The sequence below is a fragment of the Amblyomma maculatum genome, chromosome 1, assembly GCF_055883805.1.
Source record: "Amblyomma maculatum isolate TAMU_Amacu chromosome 1, ASM5588380v1, whole genome shotgun sequence".
NCBI lineage: Eukaryota > Metazoa > Arthropoda > Arachnida > Ixodida > Ixodidae > Amblyomma > Amblyomma maculatum.
In genome coordinates, this window is record NC_139344.1 from 180,377,148 (window position 1) to 180,394,970 (window position 17,823).

The 17,823-nt window shown below is 47.6% G+C and overlaps 1 protein-coding gene across 2 annotated transcripts in view; it reads right to left on the reverse strand.

Moving 5' to 3' along the window:
* LOC146205027 (N-acetylgalactosamine-6-sulfatase-like) overlaps window positions 1-17,823 on the reverse strand; it is a 69,850-nt gene that overhangs the window by 31,361 nt on the left and 20,666 nt on the right. For both annotated transcript variants that reach the window (XM_084589697.1, XM_084589698.1), the window contains exons 8-9: window positions 11,603-11,739; window positions 4,711-4,814 (exon numbers count right to left, since the gene is read on the reverse strand). In XM_084589697.1, the coding sequence (XP_084445823.1) occupies window positions 4,711-4,814; window positions 11,603-11,739 (241 nt within the window). The remainder of the gene's footprint in view (window positions 1-4,710; window positions 4,815-11,602; window positions 11,740-17,823) is intronic.

Genomic DNA, 17,823 nt, shown 5'->3' on the forward strand with positions numbered 1-17,823 from the left:
GGTTATGTAAGGAACGCTATTATACTTTATCTCATGCTGCAGTGTTTCGGCGTTGCAGTTGTGCTGGGCCACTTGTGAATAGATAAGAACGAACAAGGAGCACAAGATTAAGGATAAGTTGTTCAGGAGAATATAAGAACACAAATTTACAGAACCGGAATATCGAAAGATAGCGTTATGATTCGAAAGGGAGGACCTAGATAAAATGCTCAGACTGTCTCGTGCTGGTTTTCCTGGTTTGTTCGCGATTTTCTTTTTTTATGTTTTGTCAATATTACGTTCTCTAACGATTCCACTGCACGAGTCTCTGTTATGTCTCCGTGTAATAATGCATAGCGGGATCCTTCTTAATCGAATTTAAGGCAGCTAGCCGTGACGTCAGAGCCATGAAAACGGGCATGGACATGACAGAGTACTGCACTCGTTCGCGCAGAAACGTTTTTATTGACTTTGCGGCATCGGACAAAGGTACCGCGGGTCACCGTGAGTTACGTGCTTTGCGCGCTCCTGGGTATTTGAGCCGGCGGCAAGCATCTGCACCAACAAGACAGGGGCAGCAGGAGTGGGGAGACTCAAGGAATTGCAGAAGAAACACTCCTTCCCAGAAGACCAGGGGAAGCGTCCGGCTGTGCGACTGCGTCCATTACAGTGGAATAGTGAAAGCTGGGAAGAGGCTGCGCATCCGGTCGCCCAACCGGGGGGTAACCGAACATAAAGAGTCTCTGCATGCACACCGCGGCCGCGTGCTCGAATTCCGCGTCAGCAAGGGCGCACTTCGCAGTCAGCCACGGCAACAGCAATTCTGGATCTCACAATTTCGACCTCACACATTGATGACCTCACTCAACATCAAACGCGTGAGGTAGAAGTCCAATTTTGTGACCTCCCTCAAAAAATTTCGAGCGGTCGCCGACCTCACCTCAGTCTCAGCAGAACAGAAAGCTGGGCGAGTTGGTTGCTATTCATTATTTAACAGCGCGAAAAAACGAGGACGTTAACACACACAACAACACGAGCCGTGAGGTTGAGGTCATTTTGAGGTTGAGGTCAACCTCATGAGGTTGCCCATCTCTGGCGTCGACATTACCTTAAATTACCAATCTCAGTGCGTGCGTTATAGCCAGAGAAAACAAAAGTCGCAAAGGCGCAATGGGGAAAATTAGTTGTGGTTTACCTCGGGTTAACCCTAGTCTAATTGCGATAGAAACGGCAGAAGCTTCTTTTGCCTGCTACATTATTCCCCTATCGCGCCCTATCAGTGTAAGGTGCTACATTATTGGGGACACTTAAGCTCATCCTTTAGGACTATGACGCGAGAGCGTAAGTTACCAGTCATCGTCTTCGTTTTCGTCTTTTTCTTCGTCTTCTTCTCCTTCTGCTCCTCCTCCTCCCCGGCTGTTCAAGGTCAAGCTCCGCCGGGACTATGCGACGGCTCGAAACCTGGCGCAGTATTGCTATCGCAATAAAAACAATACCAAGACCAGCAACCCAATACTTAACCGATCGGCGTGTAAGCAGACCGAGGAGCTACACAATGCCACGTCAGTACAACACGATGACGGTCAGTGGCAATCAACGCAGAAACGATGTGTTCTGTCTTTCTTAATACTTCACCAGAACGACGGTAGGCGCCAGTGGACTATTCGATGACTGGACGACGTCGTCACGAAGCATTTCATCGTCTTTTTCACGGATTGCTTGGTGTTCTCGCGGCGATACACGGTAGCGGCTTTGACGAAGAGGCCGGGCGTATTCGTCTATGATAATTCAGTGCTTTGCCAATGGCGTCTGTCGCCCCTTGACCCTGACGAAAAACACAGGCTGTAGCTTTCAAGCTGAGTGCGAATCTCATCTTGTCTCCTCCGGGGTAGTGGTGGGGTGATATCGAACGTGGGATGCTGGCTTTTGTCAGTTTGGTCTTTAGCGGACTCGTCGGAGAGGTAGAAGACGTCTCTGAGGTCTGCAAAATCATCGAGGAAGGCGACCTTTGTTCTCTTGTTGAGATGTCAGTATCCTTCGGCGAAGTTAGTTACCGTCGCCTGAGCTTGTCCATTCTGGAAATGGGCGATGCCTCTTGCGATGCCAAGTCCTTTATCGAGTAAAAACTGGGTGTTTCCTTCGACGACGCCTTTGGAGATGGTGATTTCTTTTGCCCCCACAGAGACGATGACGCTTGGTCTGGGCGGTACGGTCGATTCTCCGTGGAGGACATTGAGAGTGACGTGATGCGTTGAAGTTGTCGTAGTAGGTATGGCTTTCTCCGTCGAGAACCTAATGAGCTTAGATCGGAGGTCGACGATCATCCGATGTTCATTTAGAAAATCCAGGCCCAAGATCACGTCGCGCGAGCATTGCTGTAGAAAGACGAAGCTGGCAGGCTAAGTACGTGCATTGTTACCACCAGCGGTGCGGATGAGCAGGCCATCCCAAGTGGCCAGCGCCTTGAGCTGGGCGGCGAATGCTTCACTGATGACAGAATAGTCAGCTCCGGTGTCCACTAAGGCAGTAATCGTGCGACCGTCAATATTCGTTTCAAAGTCACTTGTTCGAAACATTGCATTGCATGTGGGCCTTGGTGTCCGATCTCGGCTCCGTCATGCACTGAGGTCACAGCCAGAGCACACCATTGTCATTTGGCTGGGCGGCAGTGTCAGCTTGCAGTCTGGTCGCGTCGTCGTGGATGCTGTCATGGTGGGTAGCGGCGGTGTAAATCTTGCAGCTTCGTCACTCGTCGTCGGAGGAAGAGGATCTTCGTTACCATATATAGTAACCTCACTTCCAAAATTTGCTGCCTCAGTTTCCTCTACGGGGGCTAGGGGACTTTCCTTTGACATAACTGCGGCCTGGCGACGCAAATTGAGCGCTGTATGGCGGTGGGAAGCGATAGCGACGGCTTGGTGAGTGCCCTGCGCAAGTATAGTTCTCGATTTCACCTGGTCTTTCACCTGGACGGGGTCGTGGGGCGTCGATGGCGAAGCCGCGCAGGCCGATGCGCCTGTACGGGCAGTGGCGTAAATATGTGGCCGGCCTCATCGCAATGGAAGCACAGCGGGCGATTTCTGGACGTTGCATTTCCTGGGGTTGGAAGGCCATTCGTAGGCTTGGCTTGGCGTTCAGGAGCAGCTTGTTCGCGTCGAGGGGGTTTGGTGGGTCGCGTCGGGGGGCAGGACGGCGTGCGGCAGCGGCATAGTTCATAGCTTGGGGTTGTTGCACTGTCTCCGTCAAGGTAGGATTCCCAAGCGCCTCCCGCACTTCAACCCGGACGATGTCCGTGAGCGTCGCTACCTAGGGCTGTTGGGACGAAGGTTGCAACCAGAGCAGTTCTTATCGAACCAATAAAATCCAAGGCATGCTACAATGTGCAATATATACTGTCTATCGCTAGTGCGTAACCCGCCGTGTTGATCCGACACCGACCCTCGTCATGACACAAAAACCGGGTCACAACAGCCGTGAACGCGTGTCCAGTAGACCGTTTGCATAAGCAGCAACGCGGGATTGCTGCCGGGTACTGCGGCATGGCTGTCAGTTGTCCCGAAGCCTGGGTATTAGCGCTCTATCACTCTTGTCATAACCGTTCGAGCACCTTCCTGATTCAGAGCAAAAGCGTGCAAGGAACGCTGACTTGCTTCAGTTTGTTCCATGACTCGGTCTTGCGTAATGTTGGATCACCTCTTTTTTATCCTTGCTCATCTTCTAGAGAACGTCCCTGCTGCGTCTTCTGTGTCCCCTTTCTTTTTCGCTGGTATTTCAAAAGGTGAATCACCAACTCTCGCAAAAAGGTCCCACCCTGGCGCAGTGGCTCAGTAGTTTGGACGCTCAACTGCAGAGGTGGGAGACCGCGGGTTCGATTCCGGCCACGGCGACAGCGTTTCGATGGAAGTGAAACGTAAGGCACCCGTGTAGTGTGCGATTGCATTGCGCGTTAAAGAACCCAATTTGGTTAAAATAATCCAGAGCTGTTTGGCGTCAATAGCATAAAGCGTGATATCTCGCCGGAATTTTGCTTACGTGGTAGAAGCAGAGCTTTCCAACAGCTAGCGAACCATGGCTTGTTACTGTTAACGCTATCCTGTGATTCCTGTCAAGGCAGGTTCTATCGAGGCAGGTTCCTGTCAAGGCAGGTTGCTCGATTAACCTCAGAAAACAGGCGCCATGGGTAACTGGCTGACACGCAAGCAGTTCAAGGGCCGAACATTGCGTATACATGCACCCAGTTGTTGACAGCAGACATAAGGCTAACCTTAGCCTAGAACTATTTATTGGCAACCTTATGCATGTGAACATACACAGCTCGGTGACTTGTGAGGCAAAAATCGTGTTCAGCAGTTGACGCGGAGGTCAAAATTACTGTCGACCGCTCGAAAGGTGACGATGAACTTTCTAGGTAAGATATCTACGACGATCTCGAAGATCGCTTAAACGGTTACAACCACTACTGGCAAATCAGGTCGCCTCTCTCGTCACTGGCGAAAAGGCTGCTTGGCTGTGAAGATATAGCATGAAAATAAAAGCGTTCACAATGCAGCATCATTAGCGCTTACTCAACTGTAAGCTAATGTTAATCCGATCGCAGGGGAATTTACGCTAACATGATTCAGAAACGCATATAGTATATGCGTATATACACAGGCGTGCCTAATTTCATCTGCCGCGCGCAGTGCAAATGCAGGCATGAGGTCGCAGAAAGCGCTTTATTCTGATACTCACTTTTCCAGCCGGGATGGTGCCGGGCCACCAGGCGATTGCGGGCTCCCGGAGGCCCCCTTCGAACGTGGTCTGCTTCCCACACAGGAATGGTCCGTTGCTGCCCCCTGCGAAAGCATGCGACCTCTTGGCTCACTCATCTAGCAGCACTCGTCCAGCACAAGGCTGCCATGCACTAAAGAAAAAAAGTCTCGGTCATGACAGCTGCTCATACAGCATTCCAAAGTGCCACTCAGTGTAAACAAACATTTTAGCTCTTCGTACAATATATTCTACGAGGGTGATCGAGTAATAAGGTTCTGTTCAATTTCATTATTATACAACACTGTTTATTCTCACAGAAACTTACACCTTTGGAAATATGAAGCTTTTTCCTATTTTTCTACGTAATCGACATCCTTTTTTACGCATTTTTTGTAGATGGTGCTCTAATTATATATGTATCCCAATGTTGTAGAAGTCCGCCACCAACCCGTTGAGGAAGCGTTTCCCCTCTTTTTTGATTTCATCGTCCCTCTGGAAGTGTTGGCAACTCAAATATTCCTAATTAACTTGGGGAACAAGTGATAATCACTGGGCGCGAGGTCTGGACTTTACTGTGGGTGGGGCATGATCGACCACCCAAATTTTGCCAAAAGTTCCTTGGTTTGACGAGATACGTTAGGTCGGGCGTTGTCGTGAAGCAGCGTTGCACCGTCCATGGTCCCTGGACCATGAAGACCATACGTTCTTAGAAATTAAATAATATATTCTCCAGTCCGGCTTTAAATCTATAAGGCATAAAAATATATAGAGGCAAATCTAATCCATAAATTTAGAACATTGCAACCAGCAGGAAGAAACATCTCTATAGGAACTTTAGAATCCCTTGAATATATTCTCTCTGCGCCATAACTAGTAGGGAAAACAATCCCATATAGCATTAATTGTACAGTTTATCCACAGCACGTGCACACTCTATCCCCCGCAATAGCATAAGCTGCGCGTGTTTCTCCAAACACCTTTCCTTTTAATCACTTCCTACTTAAGCTGGCCCTTGAACTTTTCCTTTTTTTGGCACGGAAGGTGTGGTTCACTGTCCTGTTATTATCCTATTTCTTTGTCCTTCTCCCCCATTTGCGGAAGCTTTTGAGAATTGTTCCCCTGCAGTTGTATTCTTTATCAGGACCCTTTGGAATGCCTCTCTTCTCAAGAAAGGTGTGTCTGCTCCGAACCTGCTTTAGATACTGACTAATCCTCCACCCCGCATTGTAGCTTTTCCTGCTACTGCCACTTTTTATTTCTTTTTCGAGGCACAGGATCACCGGTTGCAGGCTAAAAAATATATACTGAAGAAACTATTTTTTTCACTCCTTGACCTACTCTCTTCTCACCCACCCTCCCTCTCCCCAGCTTTCCTTCTTCGGAAGAAAACGCGTATTTAAATCCCTGCCAGTGATGGTTGCTCTGCCCAGTCAAAGACAAGTCCGCTTGTCGAAACGTTGGCTTGACCTGCGAACTGAGGCTTCCCTCCTCTACCTTTTTCAGTGCTGAATTACGCACCAAACACATAAGATCACCTCCGAGACACACTACGTGACCGCCGAAATCATACATCACACACATATGTATACCATTCATTTTTGTTGTCAATATATACAACCCTCCGTCCCAGCCGATGCCTTCATTGGAAAAGCTACTACAGGGTCTCCATCGCATTGCAGGTAAGCATCCGTTAATAATCGGAGGGGATTTCAACTGCCAATACTGACTGGGGCCATAGCACTACGAGGGCTGGAGGCCGGTGACTGGGGTCCTTGTACAGGAGCTCCGTATCACCACAGAAAACTTCAACATGCTTACGAGAAAAGGCAACAGCGTCAGCGCGGACACGAGCTTAGACTTGACGGACGCTGAATCGCTGCCTCACAGGTATTACGGAACAGAACATTACATACATTAGGGAGTAATCATTATGTTCTCTCCATTACTGTACCATACAAAGACTAATCTTACCCACAAACTCACGAAATGGGATGCGGTCTGAACCGCACGGGCGAGCATATTTGTCGCTTCCATTACAGAGATCGATCGATGGGTAGCATCGCTCATAACCGATGTCTCCACGTACGCACAAATCATCGCCACAACATCAGATGTCCCCAACCTCGACTCCAGGCTCGCCCATCTTTGGGAATCCCACCATAGGCTCGTAGAGCGCTGGAAAGGACAAAAACTCAATCGAAACCTTAAAACGCGGCAGGCCGTACTGCAAACACAAATTACCGAACGCGCGAAGGAGCTTTGTAGATCAAATTAGGGATAAATTTGTGATATCTTAACTGGAAATATGCCCTCTAAACGCAGCCAGCAGCTCCTCCGTCACCTCACCAACCCCACGCAATCTAAAACAGCCACAAAACGCCATATTGCGCGCCTTGTACACAACACCGACCTTTCCCCCTCCGCACTCATTGACACACTTGAGAATACTCACACAAACCCCCGTTCCTCACCCCCCCCCCCCTAAACGTGTGCCCCAAACCGCGACCTAGATGCCGAGATAAGAGAAGTAGAAGTCAGAACGGCTTTGCTGACTCTGCGTGCTAACTCCACTTTAGGAGCTGACCAGATCTCTAATAGCATGCTGCGCAATTTGGACGATCCGTCGATCGTGCAGCTCACAGAGTACTTCAACAAATGATGGCCGGAAGGAACTCTCCCCCAGTCCTGGCGTCACGCCAAAATTATATTCATTCCCAAACCCCACGAACCTCTCACACCAGCAAATCTCAGTCCCATATATCTATAGCCTCATGTCAGGGCAAGCTCTTCGAACACGCCCTACTCGCCAGACTCACTAAACACATGGCGGAAGAAGACCTCTACCCGTACAGCATGGGCCGGCTTCTGTCCTCGCCTCTCGGCATAGGGCATCATGCTCTAACTACCAGAGAACGTTTTCAACTTTCTCATCCCGGGACTCACAAAGGCTCTCGCAGCCTTGGCTCTCTACAAGGCCTTTGATCGTTTTGACCATCGTGCGATCATAGCAGCTCTCCCTTTCTTGAACATAGGAGAGCGTATGTGCACCTATGTTGAAGCATTCCTTACTAATCGCACTGCCGAAATTCACTTCGGCCCCGACACATCCACCCATACACATCGACCCATGCACTTTTAGTGGGGTTGACACGCCCAGTCCTGTCCCCCTTTTTCCAATCCTCTTGAATGTCACTCTGATCCCCATTGCCTGCAAACTACAAACCATCCTCCACATTCGGCGTACCCTCTATTCTGATGACCTGCTATGGACCACCCATAACAATGGTGGAGGCATAGAGGACACCCTACAGTCGGTAACTACCCTCATTCATGCATACGCGCGGAGTATCGAACTCTCTTGCTGTCCGGAAAAGACAGAAGTCCTCATACTCCTATCCCTCGAAACTGCTCCGCAGTCCCATCACCGTCACACTGGAAAACCGGCATATCCCAGAGGTGCACACTCTTCATGTCCTGGACATCCACATCCAGAATAACGGGGAAACACTCACCATCCGGGAGCTAAAACAGACTTTTGCAGCGATTTCCCACCTCACCCGCCGAGTTTGCGGACATCATCGAGGCATGAGGGAGCTTAACTTGTGTCGTATCATTCATGCCTTGGTCATCAGCCGATTTCTCTGCACGCTCCTCTACCTAATTATATTGACCCAAATATCTGCCCTGGATGTCTGATACGAACAGCATTTAAGACAGTGCTACACCTGCCCCTAAATCACGCAACCGTAAAACTCCTGCAAATGTACCTACATAACACGATAGAACTTATTGAGGCCCATCGAGACACATACACACGACTGCCAAAAACAATCTCCGGCAGGAAAATCCTAATACCATTGAAATCCACATACCGGTCACAGATCCCACACTGCTCCAGGACCCCCGCGACATTCACCGGGAACTACCATCCCACCCCTCCCCGACTTTTATCACCAGACATTTTGGAGGCGCCTCCAAACGCACATCATACCCTTTCCCTACATACGCTCGCGCTATCCCCAGGTACGCACAAACTCCTTTCGTACGCGTTGCCACCACCCCAAGCTACCGTCGGTCATATCCTCTTCCTCCGCCCGGCGGACCCTCTCTAGCTGTGCCTGGAGCACTTTACCACTTGAGAGGCTTGGAGACCCTACTGCGCTCCGAGGACCCGGCCAAACAAGTCATCGCTACATATCGAACTGCCAACGTCATGGACCTTGGGGACATGAACGTTGAGTGTAGTGGGGCCGTGCTGGGGCCAATACACCTACTTGCCTCAAACTATCCTGCGTGCAACAAAGTTTTACCACCACCACCATTTCTCAGAATACAGACTTCGATGATCGTGGAGATTCCGCATGGCGGTCCGTCATACGGATCTTCCCCAAACTGAACCGCCAAATTAACATAAATAAGTATCTTAAGACCCAGCACAGTTTTTCCTAACAGAAAATAGTTTTTCTATCTGTTTTTCCTAACAGAATATGATGTCAACGGCCTTCTTCAGCGTTCTCAGTAATATGCCCTCCCCCCCCCCCCCAATCAAAAACAAAGAACACCGTACCATGGCACAAGATAAGACAATTATCAAAGGTTTCTGGCGTATCATCACAGACGGCAATTCACTGGCCATGGCACAAACTCTTTAGCTTGCAGCCATGCGTTTATAGAGAGAGTTGATGTGCGCAATTCAAAAAACGTTTTTGCAGGAGACTGAATGCACATGCGCTTGAAGCGCTTTAAAACGCTAGTGTGAAGAAACCCCAGCTACGGCTACCATTCAAAGGTATATTGAACAAAGACTCAGTAATGACCTGGGTCATTTAACTTCTGGAGAGACTATGCTGGTGATCTAAAGAAAAGCGAACACTGAGGAAATCGAAGGACTCCGCAACTTCCTTAAAGAATCCCCATAGAGTTCCTTCACGAACCTGTCCATTCGGAACGAATAGGTAAAGTAAATGAGCACTGAGACGCTGAAATAGCACCGCTACTAAAAAGGGGGGATTTGCCAATTTGAAAAAAAAAAAAACGCGAGACAAATTGATGCACAAACAAGTGAAGCCCTATTCCGTCAGATTTTATTGCAAGAAACAGGTTGTCATGACGCATGCGCACCCATTGAGAGCACCATACGAATGTTGCGAAGAATCTGTGAATTGCCTTCATCTTCTTTCTAGCAGAATGCAGAAGCTGCAGAACATAGGAAAATTGGCAAACAATGATGCTTTTCAGACTTGTGCGTGAGCAAATACCGAAAGTTCTCAACCCATCCAAACCTGAGTTTGTCGCCTCATATCCAACTACTGTGAATCCCAATATGCTCCACTGTTGCGACCTGGTGCAGTGGAACAACAAGAAAGGAAGGGGCCACAACTCCCAACCCCCCCCCCCCCCCTCTAGAAAAAAACAAAAACGACTCGGCCTCGTGCCTCACTGACCCAGCCAAAATCCTCTCGAGTCATCTAAATTAAGAGCTGCACCTGGTAACTCGCCAGACTCGATTTCAAGTACACTCTTTTTTAACAGAACAAAATCTAAAGCACTTAGGGAGCTGTGAGGGACCAAAGGGTCAGATAAGGTTACAGCTCCTTGCTCGGTGCTTTTCCTCGACTTGAAGATAAGTAGCGTTCTTTACTGGAGGCACAATTACTTTGGAGGAGATTAAATCCGCGATTTCTGAACTGCTAGGTACGAAATCTCCTAGCCTGGATGTCACTACTAGCGAGCTCTATAATTTTCACCTAGCCTTGCAACTGTTTTGCTGCAAGTTTTTCAGGCATCTTATGATGCCAAGTTTTGCCTCCCACGTTATATCTTCTGGGCAAACTATATCAATGCCAAAAATCGCAGACACTAATTGGATTAACACTGTTGAAGGGGATCATCCAATTTTCCTCGGGAATGTGGATTACAAACATTTGGTTAAGGCTGTTTGTGCCGTCATGCAGCTAGTAGTCACTAATTGAATTGAATCGAACCGATATGCGGCAATAAAGGCCGCAGTATCCAAACCCATATCCACTTTCGGCATTAAAGATCGTATCAGATGAGGCCGGCCTAGTAGCTCTAATTCAGACATCCCTCGAAGGCGTTTGACAGTCCGTCAGGATTTATTCGCGATCTTGCAGCACGCAAATATTGATAATATTTTGCTTAAGGACATAAGGCTGTGCTATAAGGAATTCTATAGAATCTGAATTGCTAACCAAGAGGTAACTAAAGCTATTCCACTAAAAGCATCTGTTCGCCAAGGTTGTCCTTTGGTGCCTTTGTTGTTTGCCCTATATCTGAACTCCTTTGTCTCAGCATAATTAACAGCAAAGCTATTCGTGGTTTCTCCCTGGCTCAACGTATGAAATTAAGGTTTTGGCATATATGCTGGCGACGTCGCCCTTTGTTTTGATATACTAGCGTCTTAACCGACCACGCCTCATGTAAAACTGCAACACACTCTTGAGCTGAGCAGTAAGCATCGTCGTCTTCATCAAGTTCCATCTGCAAAACATTCCCGCACTGTTAGAGTGCGTAGTAGAATATCTGTTCTATAAAACTAACGCTGTGTAATAGTCAGCATCGTAGTCTTCTTGAACTCTTAACATTGGCCACTCGTTCCTTTAGCATAGGCAAATACGTCATATACAAACGCCATCTGGGCGAATGCAGGCGAGGTCCGCGAGAGTATATTCGGGCAAATCCACCAGGTGCCGCGAGAGAACATATAAATAATGATAGCGATGCGCCTAATGCCACAACAGCAACTGCAACGTTCAGGCTTTCACATTTCAATAGTGCAAGTTCTGCGACGCTCTGAATGTTTCTTCACTGCGCTTATCATTCAAGTCAGGCGTGGAACTTGTGAACTTGCCTCTTGTTTGGCTGACCAGAGCCGCGCCGTTGTCAGAGGTGAAGAAAACGAGAGTATTGTTATCTGTGCCAGTGCGCCGAAGTGCGTCCAGTATGACGCCCACGCTGTGGTCCAGTTCCATCACTGCATCCCCGTACCTGCACAGACGATACTCAGAAAGACAACGGAAAACGCGAATTGCGGGCAGTGCGTCGCAGTGCCTCAGTTCGCACTCAGTTCAGTTTAGTTCTTGATCGCACCTTTGCGAAACCGAAATCACGAAAGGGCGGCATTGCCGCAGATCGGGCCACCGCTGGGAATCACTTCTGTGGTCCGAATTTGGGGTCATAACAGGGGCGCAATATATATATATATATTGCGCCCCTGTATATATATATATATATATATATATATATTGCGCCCCTGTATATATATATATATATTGCGCCCCTGTTATGACCGCAAATTCGGACCACAGAAGTGATTCCCAGCGGTGGCCCGATCTGCGGCAATGCCGCCCTTTCGTGATATATATATATATATGTGTGTGTGTGTGTGTGTGTGTGTGTGTGTGTGTGTGTGTGTGTGTGTGTCTGTGTCTGTGTGTGTGTGTGTGTGTGTGTCTGTGTCTGTGTCTGTGTCTGTGTGTGTGTGCGTGTGCGTGTGCGTGTGCGTGTGCGTGTGCGTGTGCGTGTGCGTGTGCGTGTGCGTGCGTGTGTGTGTGTGTGTGTGTGTGTGTGTGTGTGTGTGTGTGTGTGTGTGTGTGTGTGTGTGTGTGTGTGTGTGTGTGTGTGTGTGTGTGTGTGTGTGTGTGTGTGTGTGTGTGTGTGTGTGTGTGTGTGTGTGTGTGTGTGTGTGTGTGTGTGTGTGTGTGTGTGTGTGTGTGTGTGTGTGTGTGTGTGTGTGTGTGTGTGTGTGTGTGTGTGTGTGTGTGTGCGTGCGTGTGCGTGTGTGTGTGTGTGTGTGTGTGTGTGTGTGTGTGTGTGTGTGTGTGTGTGTGTGTGTGTGTGTGTGTGTGTGTGTGTGTGTGTGTGTGTGTGTGTGTGTGTGTGTGTGTGTGTGTGTGTGTGTGTGTGTGTGTGTGTGTGTGTGTGTGTGTGTGTGTGTGTGTGTGTGTGTGTGTGTGTGTGTGTGTGTGTGTGTGTGTGTGTGTGTGTGTGTGTGTGTGTGTGTGTGTGTGTGTGTGTGTGTGTGTGTGTGTGTGTGTGTGTGTGTGTGTGTGTGTGTGTGTGTGTGTGTGTGTGTGTGTGTGTGTGTGTGTGTGTGTGTGTGTGTGTGTGTGTGTGTGTGTGTGTGTGTGTGTGTGTGTGTGTGTGTGTGTGTGTGTGTGTGTGTGTGTGTGTGTGTGTGTGTGTGTGTGTGTGTGTGTGTGTGTGTGTGTGTGTGTGTGTGTGTGTGTGTGTGTGTGTGTGTGTGTGTGTGTGTGTGTGTGTGTGTGTGTGTGTGTGTAGCTCAGTTGGATGTAGCCGATGTAGCTTAGTTGGACGAGCGCCGGACGCGACATTCGGAGGTCGTGGGTTCGGTTCCCACCATCGGCAAGTTGTTTTTCCTTCTACTTTGTGTTTAATTATCTTTCCCCTAAACAGATCACATGCTCTTTATTTCTGCGTCCTGTCTTCCGATATTTACTGGTTAGTTTTCTTGTCCTTTTTTGCAACTGTAAGTCAACGCCTTTCGGTAACAGTACTTAAATGTCTTAGCTGCCCACATACGAGGTGTGACACACAACAAAAAAAGAGACTGGTCAGATAAATTATTGTAATTACAGAACCACTTCTCTGTGACATTATCACCTTCAAAGTAGTCGTCTTCATTATTCACACACTTCTGAATTCGGTGCTGCCCCTGCTGGTGACAGTTCTAGAACGAGGTTTTTGGAAGGCTTTACAGGAGATTCTCCGTTTTTGCCTGAACCTCTTAAACTAAGATAAAATGGGTTCCCTTTAAGCAATATTCAACTTTAGGAAATAAAAAAAAGTCGCATTGAGCCAAATCAGGTGATTAAGGAGGATGCTCCATCACAGTAATGTTTTTGCTGGTCAGAAACTGCTTGACAGATAGTGCCGTGTGATCGTGTGCATTGTCCTGCGGGCAACAGACATCCATCACTCGCCAACTGTAACCTTTTTTGTTTCAAATTTGTTCACGAACTTTGACGCAGTGGATCCCACGGGCTAATCTTCCTACAGTTCTCTGGTTTTTCTCGTTTCCAGAATGAACCTCTGTCCTTAAGCGTAAAACCTCGTTACCAAATGTAAGCACTGACACCGTTATTGTGTTTCAAATACCTCCCAGTGCTTCATCACCCCATAAAGCTCCGTGCTTCTTTCGCTGCATCTTTTTCACCCCTTCGCCCTGGTAGTCTGCTTATGCTTTTCCATGAATACCAGCCTTCGTTTATTGGCACCTGAGATATAACGATAACAGCAAATAACGGGCTGTTCGATACAGTGCGGTATTCGTCGCAGTACGGTACAGTACTCGATCGTTCGATAAGGTACCCGCGCTTAGATGGACGCATTATCGATAGCGCATTATACCCATTTCAAACAGTTCGAATTACCTGAATCTACGCAGCCCCACTATATTCCATTGCATTGTTGTTGCTACTGATATCAGTGCCAATAGCTGCAGGATTTTGCTTGAATTTTTTTCTGGGCAGTCAACGTTCCTGAACTACTGTGCCATTTAATTCACGCATTCGAACTTTGGTGGCAGCATATAGCGTTTCTCAGAGAGAAATTAAGTATATATGGTAACGCTGCCGAGTTGTGGAAGCAGCTGTTGATGTCATGTATGCAGTGGAAGGCAGTACCAACATATTTTATACAAGAAATGCAGTTTCGTGAACTCTGATATGGTACAGCGTGCATAAAGCTTTGCTTCATTTTTGAATTAGTATGCACCATATCTTATTCATAATGTCCATTGTTTATCCCAGCATACATATGCTAGGAGTTCCCAGACGTTAACCTTTCATACATAAAGAAAACAGCCCGGTGCTGTACCTTGAGCGTGAATTGAAATGATGCGAATACGTACCCGACTTTTTTTTCTCTTTAAGCAACTCTGACTGACTAGATTGTTGATTAGTTGAGCAGAACATAAAATGTGTTGACTGATCATGGCTAAGTTATCCAGGTGCAGCGGTGGCGTAGCGGTAGAACATCCGCCTCGCATGCAAGAGGACCGGGGTTCAAATCCCGGTGCCACGCAATTCTGCACCGGATAAAAAAAAAAAGAAATCCGCGTGTCGATGGAATTGCATACACAGGTTTGGGGTGCGACCTGATGCCGGTGAACACCTCCGGCAACGCACTCCCTCACCAGAACAGGAGTTGGCCACCCTGGTGCAGTAATTGGCCACAACCTCCTATGATAAGCTCCATAAAACCCCGGCCCTCAGTCACCAGCGGCTGCGGAACAACTGACCACGGCGGCGGTCAGACCTGTGACGCAGCAGGGGGTGCTAAGAAAGCCTGGCTCCGCTGGACAGGCCGCCATTGGAAAATGACCGTGGCAACGTTTAATGCTAGAACCCTAGCTAGTGAAGCTAGTTTAGCAGTGCTGTTAGAGGTACTAGAGGGCATGAAATGGAATGTCATAGGGCTTAGTGAGGTTAGGAGGCCGAATGAGGCATATACTGTACTGAAGGATGGGCATGTACTGTGTTATCGAGGTTTACCGGAGAGGCGACAACAAGGAGTAGGTTTCCTGGGAGGCTGCCCTTCTAGCCACGCAACCTGCAGATCAGTTACGGCTGGTCGAGCGGGCTAAGCTAGAAGGAACAGCCAGAGGGCTCCTGGACTAAGAGGTCCTCCTGGGAGTGTTTACATTTTTTTTTAATAAAGTTTTTTCCTCCTCCTCCTCCTCCTCCTCCTTGTCAATAAGTATATAGCGGGCAATATAGATGAATTCTATAGTATTAATGAGAGGGTTGCAGGCATCGTAATTAGGCTTAATAAGCGCTATAAACTGAAAGTTGTACAGTCCTATGCACCTACATGTAGTTATGATGACCAGGCAGTTCGAAGCTTCCATGAAGAGGTAGAATCGGCAATGCGAAAAGTAAAAACACAGTATACTGTAGTAATGGGCGACTTCAATGCCAAGGTAAAGAAAAAAACAGGCAGGAGAGAAGGCAGTAGGTGACTATGGCATTGGTTCTAGGAATAGCAGGGGGGAGTTACTAGTTCAGTTTGCAGAGCGCGATAACTTACGAATCATGAATACCTTCTTCAGCAAACGGAAGAACCGGAAATGGACATGGAAAAGTCCTAACGGAGAGACTAGAAATGAAATCGACTTCATAATGTGTTCAACCCCCGCCATTGTGCAGGATGTAGAGGTAATCGGGAAAGTGCGATGCAGTGACCACAGGATGATGAGGTCCCGAATTAGCCTAAATCTGAAGAAGGAACGCAATAGATTAGTAAGAAAGAAACCCATCAACGAATTAGCGGTGAGGTGGAGGGCAGAAGAGTTCAGGATCTCGCTACAGAATAGGTATTCAGCTCTAACTAAGGATGGCGACTTTACCCTAGAGGCAAGGAACAATAATTTCAGAAATATCATTACTGAGTGCGCGGTAGAGGTAGGCGGTAGGATAGTTAGAGAGGATACCGGTAAGCTGTCTAAGGAGACGAAAGATTTGATTATGAAACGCCAGAGTATGAAAGCTTCCAATCCAACAGACCAGATCGAATTGGCCGAGATATCAAAGCTAATCAATAAGCGCAAGGTGGCCGATATAAGGAAGTATAACATGGACAAAATTGAGCATGCTGTAAAAAACGGGGGAAGCCTTAAAGCGGTAAAGAAGAAATTGGGCTTAGGCAAAAACCAGATGTATGCGAAAAGTGACAAGGCGGGCAACGACATCACTAATATGGACAAGATAGTCAAAGTAGCCGAGGAGTTCTATACAGATCTCTACAGTAGCCAAAGTAGTCAGGACTGTAATGAGATTGCCGGTAGGGAAAAGCAGTCAGACGTTCCACCAGTGACGAAGGACGAGGTCAAGAAAGCACTAGAAACTATGAAAAGGGGGAAATCAGCTGGAGAGAATCAGATAACTAGAGATTTGCTGAAGGACGGGGGGGATATCGTGCTAGAAAAAATGGCCACCCTGTATACGCAGTGCCTGGTGTCATCGACGGCACCGGAACCATGGAAGAACGCAAACATTATCCTCATTCCCAAGAAAGGGGACTCTAAGGACCTTAAAAATTACAGACCAATCAGCTTTCTGTCTGTTACGTATAAGGTATTTACTAAGGTAATCACTAATAGAATCAGGACAACCTTAGACTCCAATCAAGCAAAGGATCAAGCAGGGTTTCGGAAACGGTACTCTACTATCGATCATATAAATACCATCAATCAGGTGATAGAAAAATGCTAAGAATATAACCAGCCCTTATACATAGCATTCATTGATTACGAAAAAGCATTTGACTCAGTTGAAACCTCGGCGGTGATGCAGGCATTGCGAAATCAGGGGGTAGACGAGCCGTACGTGAAAGTGCTGGAAGATATATATAGTGGCTGCACAGCAACCATAGTTCTGCATAAAGAAAGTAACAAAATTCCCATAAAGAAAGGTGTTAGGCAAGGAGACACAATCTCCCCAGTACTATTCACAGCTTGTTTAGAGGAAGTATTCAGAGACTTGGAATGGGAGCAGTTAGGGATAAAGGTAGATGGAGAATACCTCAGTAATCTGCGATTTGCTGATGACATTGCCTTGCTAAGCAACTCGGGGGATGAACTGCAAATAATGATTGATGACCTAATCAGAAAAAGTAGAAACGCAGGCTTGAAAATCAATATGCAGAAGACTAAGGTAATGTTCAACAGCCTCGGGAAGGAACAGCAGTTTGCAATAGGTAGCGAAATACTGGAAGTAGTAGGCAAATATGTCTACTTAGGACAGGTAGTAACTGCAGATCCGGACCACGAAAAGGAAATAACAAGAAGAATACGATTGGGATGGAGCGCATTTGGCAAGCACTCGCAGATTATGACTAGCAGCTTACCGGTATCGCTCAAGAGGAAAGTATACAACAGTTGCATCTTGCCTGTACTCACCTATGGGGCTGAAACGTGGAGGCTAACCAAGAGAGTTCTACTTAAGTTGAGGACAACCCAGAGGGCTATGGAACGAAAAATTGTAGGGGTAACATTAAGAGATAGAAAGCGTGCAGAGTGGGTCAGAGAAATAGCTCAAGTTACCGACATTC